The following is a 13251-nucleotide window of genomic DNA, read 5'->3' as shown; positions in this document are numbered from 1 at the left end:
GCATCATTTCATTAGGATCCTCAAATGGGGCTTGTTTCTTTGACGTTAATTTTTCATCGCCATCATAATGACCAGACTCATCGTTTTCTGAATAATAATTCTTAATCCAAAAAGGAAAAAAAAAAAGACATTTCTCTGTCTAATCTAGTTGAGCTGTCTTTTTGGGCCAAAAACCACCATACAAAGGCTGTGGAATGTATTTTAAAGATGAATTGCCTCAAGATGAATGGTCTGGCTCAGATATCTAACAAATGTATACTATAAAGTATTATTTTCATCCACATTAAAGTCCCTTATCACATCGTGAAATACTTACGGATGAAAGGATGCGACGTCTGAATTTGCTTCAAAATAATCAGTGAGATGGGAGGAAGCAGGGAGGGATAGATGAAACAGAATTGGCCATGGCTTGATCATTGTTGAGGCTGGGTGATGGTCCTTGGAAGTTCTAATAGTGCTTCTCAAACATTAGCAGGCCTCAGAATTATCAGAAGGCTTGTTAAAACACGGGTGGCTGGGCCCCACCCCAGGCATTGTAATTCTGGACGTCTGGGGCGGGACATAAGGACTTGCATTTCTTACAAGTCCTCATGGGAGGCTGATGCTCCTGGCCGAGGAACCCCACACTGAGAACCACTGCATTATACTATTGTCTCTGTTTCTATATGATTAAAGAAAATAAAGGGGGACCGAACTGGGCTGGCACAACAAAGGAAGGTGGAGAAGGAGTTTTTACCTTAGCCCGCTCACACTCTGAGATAGCAGCAAAACACAAAACAAAACAAAACAAAAACAGAAAAGAGATACAGACAACAGGAAGAAAAACAACACTGAACAATCAACTCAATCCAAACCGGATGGAGTTTGGGGAAAGTGATGTTGGCTTTCCTCACTTACGTTGAATCTGTATCCATATAATTAATTGTTGCAGAGTGGGCTAGCTTCTCCGCCAGTTTGGGCCCATGCTGTTAAGCAATCTGAATAACCAGGGTTGCTAACTATTCCTTTAATACAAGAGCTAGAGTTAGGGTGGGGGTGGGGGTGGGGCGCCTGGGTGGCTCAGTTGGTTAAGCCTCCAACTCTTGATTTCAGCTCAGGTTGTGATGGTTCATGAGATCGAGCCCCATGTCAAGCTCCAGCCTGGGATTCTCTCTCTCTCCATCCCTCTCTGCCCCTACCCTGCTCACTCGCGCGCTCTCTCTCTCAAAATAAATAAATAAACTTAAAAAAAAAAGAGCTAGAGTTGGGCTGAGTCTTATATAGAATAATGGCACCACTTCCCCTATTTGTCTGGCACTTGGGTTCAAAATGTGTACTCAGAAATCTCCCTTTCCAGTTTTTCAGATGTGCCTAGTTCCAGATGATTGATATGGAATTTCCTGGATCTCCTTGCATCTAAAAGCATCAGATGATGAAGAAGGAAAATCTCAAGCCTGAGATTGGAGAGTCACAGGAAGGACACCAAGACTTTTTCAGCCTCAGTGTATTTTGTTTAGGCACCATTTAGCAAATAATTACTATATGCCAGGCATCGACCAATATGCTCTGCAAAAATAAATTCCATAAAGTGGTCCTTGACCTTGAAGATCTCACGTACAGGATAGAAGGTAAACATGTAAATAAGTAATTATAACAATTAATAGTCACATAATAAAAGCTCATAAATGCTGTGGTAACTTAGATGAATAAGCTGTTCATTTTTTTTGACTGAAGGGAGGAAGAGGGAAGCAAGGTTCTCATGGAATGATAGCCCGGCTGGTTCTTGAGCAATGGGCACCTGTTCATAGGCAAAAGAGCGAGTGAAGGAGGAAAATCGTGCCAGGAGAGGAAATAGTATGAGAAAGGTCTGGAAAAGGAAAAGTGTCTCTAACCCATGAAGAGTAATTTGGCTTTAAGGGTGGGTTGTGAAGGAGGGGGCTGGCGATGAGGCAGAAAAGGCATGTTTGCTTGACAAACCCATGTATATAACATGACAGAAAGTTTATATTCTATCATAGGGAACACCCACATTTTTAAGCAGGGGAAGATATCGCAGAACTGAGTTTCAAACGGACTCATGTGGTACAACAGTGGGTGAGACTGGGCAATGAATTGAGGAGGCTGGGGTTTCAGACAGAGATGAAGAAAATTGGGTCTAGGGCTCCTGAGCTCAGAATATTGGGTAGGAGGTCCATTGCTGCATTTAAATAGAAAAGGGGTGTGTGTGTGTGTGTGTGTGTGTGTGTGTGTGTGTAAAGTTTGAACATACATGAACTTATATAACTTTATAAAGATGGATGTATAATTCTTATATCTATCTATTGATAGATTTTTTTACATAGATAGAAGGAAGGAAGAAAAGAAGGGAGGGAGGCAGAGATAAAGGGAGAAAACACAGAAGGAAGGAAAAATACCACACACAATAAGCAAAAGTTAAACTTGTCACCTAGGAAGGAAGCTATAAGAGGTTTCGAGGGAGGTACAGCTGTTCCCTGGGATGCTGTGAAGGTTCACTAATATATCACATCAGTGTTTGTGTCGGGGGGGGGGGGGTGGTTATGAAAAAGAATAATGGAGAAAAAGAATAAACACAGTATAATTTCAAAGACTTTGAATATCACCAATGAGTCATAAACTGGAATTTCACTTTGTCTTCCCATATTTCCACAATTAGCCTATTCCTGTACACAAAAAGCACATGGCGTATTCTGAAATGACACAAGCCTTGTTGCAAGCCCTGAAGAGGGATGCTGAGACTCGTCTTCGGTGCCTTCCCCAGAGTCTGGACAGAGGTCCTGGCCTATGCACTCGGCCAACGCTGAGACAAGGCATGAGGGATCTGTCACCTCCTTTCATAACGTTTCTCATATCTTTTCTTCCCTGTAAATTATCCTCTCCAGGCCTTTGCTGAGAGAGAGAATGCTTCTCCCATGTGAATTGAATACCCAGTGCCCTGCATGCATGAGTGTGTCAAGGCTAACCAGGTCTATTGTTCTTAAACAGGGCTGCCAGAGAATTGTCTCCTTGTGCAGAATGATGCTGGAGAGATAAAAATATCTTTCATTTCTATAGTGCTATGCATCTTAAAGTGTGTTCCACATTTTGCAAACTATATATAGGCTCAATTCATTACCCATCCCCATAAAATACAGCCAGAGCAGTGGCAGGCACATGCCAGATGTTTGACAATGGTTTAATAACACAGCGAAGAAGAAGTTAAATTGGATTCCGAAAACAGGAAATGGGATGTGGGGCACGGGGTAAAACTTTACCATTCATTCAACATTATGTGCTGAGTGCCTACCACCCACCAGGGCGAGAGCTGGTACACCCTTGTGAACCGAGGAAGCCCTGCCTCTGATCACGAGGAAGATTCACAAGCAGACACATTTTCCTGGCAAGGATGATTCATATTAACATGGAGTGAACATACAAGGTGCCGTGGTCCTTATTGCCTTTCAAGGGAGTCTCTGGAGCTAGCCACCCCAGTATGAGCATTCCCTTGCTTTAATAAAAGGTCTGCCTCAATGCAGTTATAGAATGTATGCTCAAGAAAGCTGTTCTGGATCTCAGGATCCAGGCATGGTTCCGGGGAAAATAAGCGGAGGAGGGAAGCCATAAGTTGAGCAGGTTGGGGAAAGATGGGAGAGCATTCAGAGTAGGAGCATGGAACAGCTTGGGGAAAAACTGTGACCAGTGAGAGTGGAGGGGGCTATGCAGATTCCAGGGCTGCCCAACTTGTTTTCCCATCAGTCACTCACAATCACCTGCCCTGACATGCGGAGCCCTGCGGAAGGGGCTCCAAATCTCTCCAGGCTGAGCGGTGTAACCTCTGGAGGATAGGCACCAGAGTTTCAGGACTGGGAGGGATCCTGGAGAGTCACTGTCCCAAACCAGTCATTTTCACAGATGAAGAAAGACACGTCCCAGTTCATTAAGGAGCTACAAAAGTTTGGGGTGTCCCGGCCAGAGCCCAGGTCAATAGACTCACCCTGATCCCCTCACTTAAGCTTGGTCTTAGGTGAATCAGGGGGACAGACTCATCCTGCCCTTTGAGAGATGCTCCTGGCAGCTGGAAACCTGGTCTTTGGGGCCCTTCTGTACTACGGACTCAGCACGGAAACACAGCTCACAGTCTTATAATTCACCTCCGTAGATATGATCAAGAAGTTTGGCTCAGACAATGAAAAAGAAATCAGCTAGAAGGTTGTGACTGTCCAGGCCAGACAGGCTGCCTCCCAGGGAGGACCCCTGAAGACCATTCGGTCTCTGGAGGTGTATGTGGCTTTGAGCCTTATTGACTTACCTGGGACAGAGAGTCAGATTACCCTAAACTCCCCGGAGGGGCCTGTTCAAGATGTGTTTAAATCCCTGGACAAGAGGGTATTAGCCAACACTGGCAGGATATATGAAAAACAAAAGGAAATGTGGTTTATAATGTATCTGTGCAACAAATATTGTGAAGAGGCATTAAACAGGAAATGCTCCACTCGTGATGACTGCCTGTCTCATAAAACAGCCTCTCCCTCTTCCTCTCTTTATCCAGGGTGGTGACCCCTTGGGAACACAAGAAGACAGGGAGAGGGTGTCCGGCCATCAGGAGCAGTGCAGGGGAGCCCCGAGGGCAGGGCAGTGCAAACACAGGACCAAAGGTTGGGGCTCTGGGCTACATCTCAGCTGGGCAGTTTCCTGTACTGCCTCAGGCAAGTGGGCCTAGACAGACTCATCCAGAAAGGATCCAGCCTGACAGACAACCTCCAGGGCAATTTCTATCTTATTAAAGAGCCAATGAGATGTTTCCTATTATTTCCCCATGTGTTTAGTTTTCCCCAATTGGAGGACAAACTTTCCAAGAACAGGAATTCATGTATTCATTCCACACGTCGTTATTAAGTACCCAAACAGGCCTTTGCACAAATGGAGGAAGTAATAAATATTCCAGACATCGCACTAACATCAAGGAACAGTCACTGGAAAGTAACGATGAGCTAGGGTCTGCATGGTCTGTGGGAACTCGGCCGCTCAGGGTATTGAGAGGCAGTATCCCCACAGCGCTGCACCTGGACCCCTCCCGCCTGGTGTCTTTGTCCCAGACCTCAGAAAACTCTAGGGGCACGCTTGCTGCCAGGAGAGCAGGGCTTGGAAGCAGTCCTGCGGAGATTTGGCCCTTCTGAAGCTTCTTGGCCAGCGAGCAGCAGAATTTGGAGCCAGCCCTATTCTCTGTGGGCTCCGGCCTCCGCGTATGTAACGCACGCCAGAGCCGGGTGGTTCAAAGGACACAGGACTGGGCACTGAAGGCCCTGGAGAAGGGGGCTGGGGACTGATGAACTCGGCCTCCTGGGCTACGGTCCAGGACAAGAAATGCTGGAGAGGATGCCACCTGCTGGTGAGGGACCGCGGCTTGCGCTGTGGGCGCATCAGAGACCTGGAGCCGGCATGTGCACAGAACAAGAATTCGGGCAGTTTTCCAAGTGTTGGTTTTCTGCTGTCTCTTTAGGGCTGTCACGTCCACGGGCCGTGCCCAGAGCCCCAGCGCCTCCCGTCCCGGGCTCTGGACGCGCAGGCTCCCACGGTGGGATGGGGGTGGGGAGGCGGTCTTCCTCTTTCGCTCCCCTCCATGTCCCTCCCCTCTCCTCTCCTCCCCTCCCCTCGCCTCGCCTCGCCTCGCCGCACCACGCAGCGCACGCCGAGGTCTAAGACTCTCCACTCTTCTCCATCAGGTGGAGCCGTCCGCGCCTCCCGCCTCCCGCCACCCGCCTCGCCCGCGAACTGCGCGCAGGCACCTTGCAGCGCCAGGAGGTTAACCGAACCCCCGGAGGAGGTGAGGCCAAGGACCCGCCGGGCGGAGATGGCCGGGCCGCCGTCGAGGCTGGCGCCAGAGCCCGGCCGGCTGTGGGTCCTGCAGGTACCGCTGTCGTTCTCGCTGCCCCACGTGGTGGCTGCAGAAGATTGCCGTGGTTTTTCCGGCACTCAGGCTTGAAACGCCTCCCGGTCGTTTTAGAGGCAGGCAGCTCACCACTTAATCCAAGCTTTCCCCCCCCCCCCCCCCCCGCCGCCCTTTCTGCCCGAGACCGGAGGCTGCGGGGAGAAGGGGGTGGGGGGGTGGTAGGCGGAGAAGGGAACAGGCCCAGCTGGCCAGGGAGATCAGAGCCAGTTTGAGGGTCACGAGGCCAGTCTCAGGGACCAGTGGGAGAGCGAAACAAGGTCCTTCCAACCTCAGATTCCTACCATCCGTCTCTTGTCCAAGGCTGAGCGTGAGTGTGTGTGTGTGTGTGTGTGTGTGTGTGTGTGAGCCTGATTTTCATGTACTGCACAGTTTGCTAGCTTCCTGACCCCGGCTTTGCAATATTTCCCTGGGGGCCGAATTAAGCAAATCTGGGCCCCAAGCCACTTAGGAATTAACAGTCAACATGAAGCAGCAGCTTAAGGGATAAATGTTAGTTAAAACACCCAACGTTGCTTTGTGAGGTACAATCTACATTCTAATGTTATCCGTCTTACTCACTGCAAGGCTTGCCTTAGGAATGGTGCCCACACCTTAACATTTCTCCCCGCACCCAGTAGATTTCATGGAAAGCTCATGCCATGTGCTCCCTCTTAACATGTTGTCTGGCACAGGTTGTTTAGAATTATCATTCATCTTGTTTATGTGCTAGGTTTGCTTGTTCTGTTTCACTGCGTGGCCTGTCATCAGGTTGGCGCGCTAAGGCTGTGCTGACACTTTGTTTCCGTACCTTGTTTGCTAATTTAGCTGTTAGGGTGCCTCTTTGGGGACCTCTGAGTTTCTGTTGCTCAGCATTTCTTTTTTTTTTCCCCCAAAGCTTGCTTACAAATTTCCCTTTGATATGTTTAACAGCCTCTAAGGGATGCAGTTAAATAAACTATTAAGTTAAGAATAGAAAAGTCAACAAAGCAGACACCTACTAATTTGTAGATCTTTGATGTCAACTACCAGATGTAAGCTCCTACCAGCACATACTTTCTCTTGGGGCCCTATTCCTCTTGTTCACCAATACCAAGGGATACATTTTTAAAGTTAACATCCATATGGAAACTTGGAGTTGGAATGTGCCTTGAAGTCAGCAAAATCCCCCAAGTATGTAACACTGATGGAAGGAAGGCTAAGAGTTTCCCAGAAGGCCTCCCCAAGGTCCAGAGACTGAAGAAAGTAATGCTTGGTTTTATACTGAAAGGCACACATCAAGAGAACATCTTTCATTTTTCTCTCCTTACTCTTTACAACCCCCCCCCCTGCCTTCTTCCATGTAATGCTGCATATTAGACTTGGTTGTAAGCATCCTTATAGTTTGTATCTTCTTTACATCCTCTGCTTCCACACTATACCCGTGAGCTCTTGAAGGCATGGTCTGTGCCCGAGGTTTTATTTCCCTCGGTGCCCGTGTACCCCAGGTATATCTAAATGTCCACCAAGAAAATAGGCCTAGGTAAATTCACTTTGTTATCACCCAGGACATGGAATTTGATTTGAGTGTAGGTTTCACCGCAGGTAAAAAAGACCTGAAGGTTCTTGGGAGGCAGTTGCCTATGACCTTGGCCTCTCCTTCGCAACAGGATTCACAGCACCTCTTGGAGAAAAGACACTCTCGGAGTGATGGAGTGCTTATTAGAGGAGAGGCTGCAAATGCCAAGACGGGCTCCCGTCTCCTTTTTAGGAAATGCACAAACCACGGTGATGATAATAATAATAAATGGGCATGTGTCACATACCTGCTTGATTTCCCTCTCGTTCCTTCCTTTTGTTTTGCAGGAGTAGTGCAAAGCAAACTAAGGTTTGCACGTTCAGGTTTTATTACCTACCTCCCCCTCCTAGGAAAGTCTCCAAAAAATGCAGAACGTGCTTATCTCTTCCCCAACTCCGGAGACTCCCGTTGCACACACTGGCCAAGTCCTTCCTGGGGAAAGATGCATTCCCCCCCCCCCACCCTCCAACCCTCGTGGCTTCCCTTTTCCCTTTCAGCCGGTTCCCAGTCCCCTGTGCAAAAGGCAGGGCATGCATATTTTAATGCGTGTGCATGCATATAGTCATGCTTAACTTCACTCCCGTTGAACAACATTATGTGGTGTGGACAAAAAGTCACAGCCTGCTCCCTGTTCAAGATGCCTTTTGGTCAATAACGGTGACAAAAGCTGAATTTCCCCCTAAATGCGGGGGTGGGGGTGGGGGGGTGGGGAGAGAAGGCGAGAAAGAACAGAGCCTCCCCCCTCCGGCCTCCGCTTCGCATAGATCTCCTTTCTCCAAGTGTTTCCTCTTTAATTATGACCTGTTTCCCCTCCCTCTCCCCCCGCCCCAGCTTCAGTGAAAGGAGCCCTTCTGTCACTCGTCACTGGCTCCCTCGCCCGCCCGCCCGCGAGCTCGCGGTGGGAGGAGCCCGCCGGAGGAAGCCGTGAGCCCGGGCTGGCGAGAGCCACAGAATGGATCTGCTCCGAGCGGGGACGTCGCTGACGATCCCGGCTTCCCGCGGCGGCTAGGAGCCGGCCACTGGCCTCGGCAGGCTGCGGAGACCCGGAGGCCCAGGGAGAGCCGGGGGCCGCGCGCGCGGAGGCACGGACGCACGGACGCGCGGACAGACAGATGGTTGGCGCGAACCCGGGAGGACCGCGGCGGAGGCTGAGCACGGCGAGCCGCCCGGGAAGAGAAACTAACTGCAAACCCAAGTTGCCCCGCCGGCTTCCCCTCGCTTCGCTAAGGAATGAAACCTTTCCAGCTCGATCTGCTCTTCGTGTGCTTCTTCCTGTTCAGTCAAGGTAGGACCCCCCGCGCGGCCGGAGTTGCAAAGAAAGTCGGCTGGGTTGTTGTCAGGGCGCGGGAGGCTGAGGGCAGGAATGGGGGGCAGGCTTCGGAAACTCGAACCGAGGGACGCGTCCGAGATGCGCTGGCCTTGCTCCTTTGCCTTCGCAAATGCAACAAAATGGTACTGTTTATTTTCCTTTGGAAGGCAGGGGGTGGGAGGGGTGACTCTCTCCTCTCACTTGTCAACATCCAGCCCAAACTCTCCGATGCAAATGAGTTCTTTATGCTCCCGGTATGTTAATTAGGCGGTGGCTGTGTGGCGATGCCGCTCTGAACTTCTGGGCACCGCGTCTCCTCCAGACTCAGGTTGGAGAAGGAGAGGGTAGGGAAGGAGGGCTTTGTGCAAGGTGGATATTTCAGCTCCAATACGGTCTGACTTGCCTGAGTGTATTCCAAAGCCACTGTGTGCGGCTGCAGATTACCGAATGCACCGTGGGGGTAATTTGCAGCGGTTGGGAAAAGCTTGTAAAGCGTTTTCGTTGAATCTCATCGGGTCCTCTGAATAAGGCTGAATTCTGAATCCTACACAGCCCTGGATTCAGGGTCTCAAGTGATATTTCGCCCCTGGTGCTGATTGTTTCCTTTCTGCAGCCTAGCAGGGGCAGAGAAGCTGGTGGACTTTTCTGCAAAGAACTTTGCTACCTCCGGGCTGGCTCCCTGCCTCTGGGAGCCTCGGGCCAGGCGGTGCTGAAGGGAGGGGAGGGCACTCTGGGGAGGGATTGCCAATGCCTACTTAGCCAAAGGCATCAAAAGTCACCTGTGGAATTGAGTGTGAAGGGGATAAGTAAACCGGCTCCTTCCCACTCTTTTGGAATGCCAACGCTGCCTCTGCCATCTGAGGCAACATTTGTGCCAGCCAGCACGGCTCTGAGAGGGACAGGACTCTCTCAGAGAAATCCACAACAGAGCACGTCCATCTGTTGATTAAATGAAGGGTAAAAGTTTTCAAGAAAGCAGAGCTCCGCCATGGGTGGCTGGCTTTGCGAGCAAACAGTATGTCTCCTTCTCTCTCCCTGTCAGGGAGAAGCCACATGTAAGCAAAGACCCACGCCTCCTTCCTCTGCTTTCTTGCACTGGTATTTGTGGTCACTGCAGATTCGCCCCCTGTCAAACTTTGCTTATGGCCATCCTCATTACCCCTGAGGGGCCTTTCCACGTAACAGTATGTATACGCCCACCCCTGTATGTAATTATAATGTGTATACACAGACACAGGCGCACACACTCATGTATTCATATGGTTGTGTGCATCTCACCAGGGCTCCCTACAGCAGCAGGAAGATAAATTGCCTTCCCGAGAGTTTTCAGGCTGAATGAATACGAACTATCTCAGAACACTGGTACAGAAACAGTTTGGGTTCTATTACCATTTTGTGAGATTACCCTCTTTCTTGGATGCCCCTGTGCTTGCTTATGGGCGCGCGCGCGCACACACACACACACACACACACTCCTGTTCTCCTTTTTGCCTCTTACCAATTTACTCAGGAAGTTGCATGGAGAATCCCTAAAAGGAGGAGCCCACCAGACCCCTCCACCCATGTTCACAGGACTAGTGCACGTCTTAATCAGTCCACGCGTTGTTAGAAAGCTTGAGCTCTGATTCCCCTCTAGATTGGCATAAGAAGCCTTTGGTATCTAAGTGCCTCTTTGGCTGTCTGAAGCATCGCAGTGTGTGCATCTTCAGCTTTTCTTATCCTTTTCTCAGCACCGAGCTATTTCTTCTCTGTCTCGTATGAATCTTTAAATATTTACCTATGGAGGTTAAATGCTGTGTTTCATCTACCCTTAGCCCTGAGAGCACTAGGAAGAAACCACAGCATCGTGCAGTGCCTGGTTTCTTATTCCTGAGCGTTCTGAGCTTGGTCAGCACTGGCCACCCTCCCAAATGATAGATGTCCTACCTACACACGGGGCTCCAGAACGGGCCGAAAGACAGACAATGAGACAAAGTGAACGTAGCTGGTCAGAATACCCCCTCCTCGGACCCTGTACATTTTGTGAATAGACAGCCTCTAATGACAGGAATTAAGGGCCAAGTGGGACAATTTTTGTGGACTTTTGTGATATACCTTCTGACTTGATCGGTAGACATGTGTTTTAATGTGGATGCTGTTGCGAGTATCGTGAACCCCCCCCCCAGGGGATTCTGTTTGACCCTCTGCACATACACGATTAGTTCACATCCTGTGCCCACCTCCAGAGTGCCATGTATTTACCAAGTTATTAGCCAGAGCATGTCCACTTCCAAGAGGTCGTGACGGGACTAGCCCACAGGCCGTAGGTGACATCCGCGGACATCCCCCTCATGGAAGTTGCACCCTGCCTCGCGTGCCCCCCGCTGAGCCACCCATCTGACCCACCCTTCCTCCTCCTCGGCTACTTTCGGAGCAAAAGTGCAGAGACTCGGGAATGCCCCCCCCCCCCCACCTCAGAGAAAACAAACGTCCAGGGTTCTTTTTAGGTCTTTCTCTGGCACTCTGGTGACACCTCCATCTGCTTCCCAGCACCTCTCACCCTGGGAGCCTATGTGTCATGTTAGAGTTTCTGGAAACACAATTCTGGTGCTTCCTGTTCCCGTCGCCTTCGTTTGCACAGTGAGGGAGAGCGCCCAACAGTGCTCTGAAGACTTTGATGCCAAAACATATAAGGAAAGACTCCTAGAGTCCCTCTCTTCTAAGTTGTCCATTCCTGGTTCACCTTTACTTTTCTCCGTAACCCTTTAGAGACTGAAATTCAAGTATAACTGATGTCAGTGTCACGCTGTATCCCCTCTTCTTTTAAAGTTTGGGCTTTTCGTGTAGATGGAGATTAAATATTCATTTCTCTTTCCTAAGGTGGCAGTAAAAGGCCAAATGGCATCCCTCCATTTCCGCCCCAGCCAACGTCCGTGGGCCTGGCTTCCCCCACAGAGAAATGGAGAGCTGCCAGTCTGTGCTGCGTGTGGGTTTCTCTCTTGCTGGGGTTGCCTCTTCCATCAGCTGTCAGGGCCGCGTGCTTTGTACAGAGAGGGATAATGTCACAGCACAATTTGCCTCCTGCAGAGACGAGGCATGTTCTGCCCCTGGGTGAAAAAGAATCGATTCTCTTGTCATCCATAAAGTTAGAACTTGCTGTATTTTTTTCCCGTTATCATTTAAGTTGGCCCACAACGATTTCCCTCTGTGCCCTCCTTCATCTTCATGAGCCACCCCATCCAGCCTGCACATCCACCTCTTAAGTAGCTACGGAGGACTAGTGTTCTAGCAGGACTCAAGATCCCTGCCTTCCAGCCCATCTCAACGCCGAGACGGTCTGGGGAAGGGGCAGGGACACAAAGGTGGTGGCTTGAACCCAGATGCTGTTTGGAAACTTGTTCTCCTCCCTGCTCGCTGACCTTTTCGCCTGGCGCTCCCACGGAGTCTGGTCCGGCCTAATTACTTGGTGGGTCTGAGGGTTCTAACTCTGGAGAGCCCAGACCTCTTGTTGGGTTGACATGTGTGCTGTGCTGCTCTGAACGTGTTGGGGTGGAAATGAAAACTCGCCTTTACCTGTCCATGACGTCCCTGAGTTGAGGATTAATCTGGGGTGTCACCTCCCCATTGGGAAGACTCTAAGTGACTTGCCCTCCTGACTTGCTGGCAGGAATCACCAAAAGAGCTGTCAGATGTCTACCAGAGGAGCAGGGAGGTTCATGGTGACATGACTCTCGAAGGGAATAGGAGAGCCTGAACCAGACCCGGGGCGCATAGCTTGTGAGTGGAGACAGCCGGCTAAGATGAGGGAAGCCACAGGGGATGGCAGGAAGCATGGAGAAGAAGGAGGCCTTAACTTGCAAGAAACGCCCTTGGGAACGGGGAGGGGCACCAGAAGATAGCCTGAGCACATCAGAGGCAGCCGAAAGAATGGAGGGATCATAGGGGGTACAGGCTGAGAAGGTACTGGAACAAGAAACTGGGAGTGAACAACTTAGCAGACATTTCCCCTTGCCCAGAGCCGTCATATAACAAAAGATGAGGCAAGTAGCAAGCACGATGCTCCTCCCCCCGTTGGCACCCTAAGTGATATGACGTCTTGTCTAGAGGAGGAAGAATAGCTTCTTTTGTCCTAGAAGGTCAATGCCCAACTGCCAAGGGTGCGGGACCACTTCTTTAACAGAGCTTCTGGGTGAGGGCAGCTGGGACTCGTCTCTTGGGCATGGGGGTGGTCTCTGTGAAAGCCCAGCAGGGAGCTTTCTGTTGCCAGCCGGACCTATTGAGGAAGGAAGAGAAACTCTCCAGGGGAAGAGGGGTGCGGGTGGGGTCAGAGCCTTCACCCTGCACTTACAGGGTATGGAGTGGGGCCTCCCTCTTGGGTTACAAAGAAGGATCTTCCTTGGAACATGGCAGCAGCCAGCTAGGCATGGGACCAAGGAGCCGCTCTCCCTGGTGTGCCTGTGTGGGTGGGAGCCAGGGCCAGCAGGAGATGGGGTGGAGCAGGGG

General features: G+C 50.4%; 1 protein-coding gene across 2 annotated transcripts in view; it reads left to right on the top strand.

Annotated features, from left to right (window-relative positions):
- Positions 1-8396: 8396 nt before the first annotated feature.
- Positions 8397-13251, top strand: part of KIRREL3 (kirre like nephrin family adhesion molecule 3) — a 546659-nt gene continuing 541804 nt past the window's right edge. For both annotated transcript variants that reach the window (XM_042959077.1, XM_042959076.1), the window contains exon 1: positions 8397-8745. In XM_042959077.1, coding sequence (XP_042815011.1) covers positions 8691-8745 — 55 coding nt within the window. In that variant the 5' untranslated portion in view covers positions 8397-8690. The remainder of the gene's footprint in view (positions 8746-13251) is intronic.

The sequence above is a fragment of the Panthera tigris genome, chromosome D1 (assembly GCF_018350195.1).
Source record: "Panthera tigris isolate Pti1 chromosome D1, P.tigris_Pti1_mat1.1, whole genome shotgun sequence".
NCBI lineage: Eukaryota > Metazoa > Chordata > Mammalia > Carnivora > Felidae > Panthera > Panthera tigris.
This window is presented reverse-complemented; position numbering and strand designations above follow the sequence as displayed.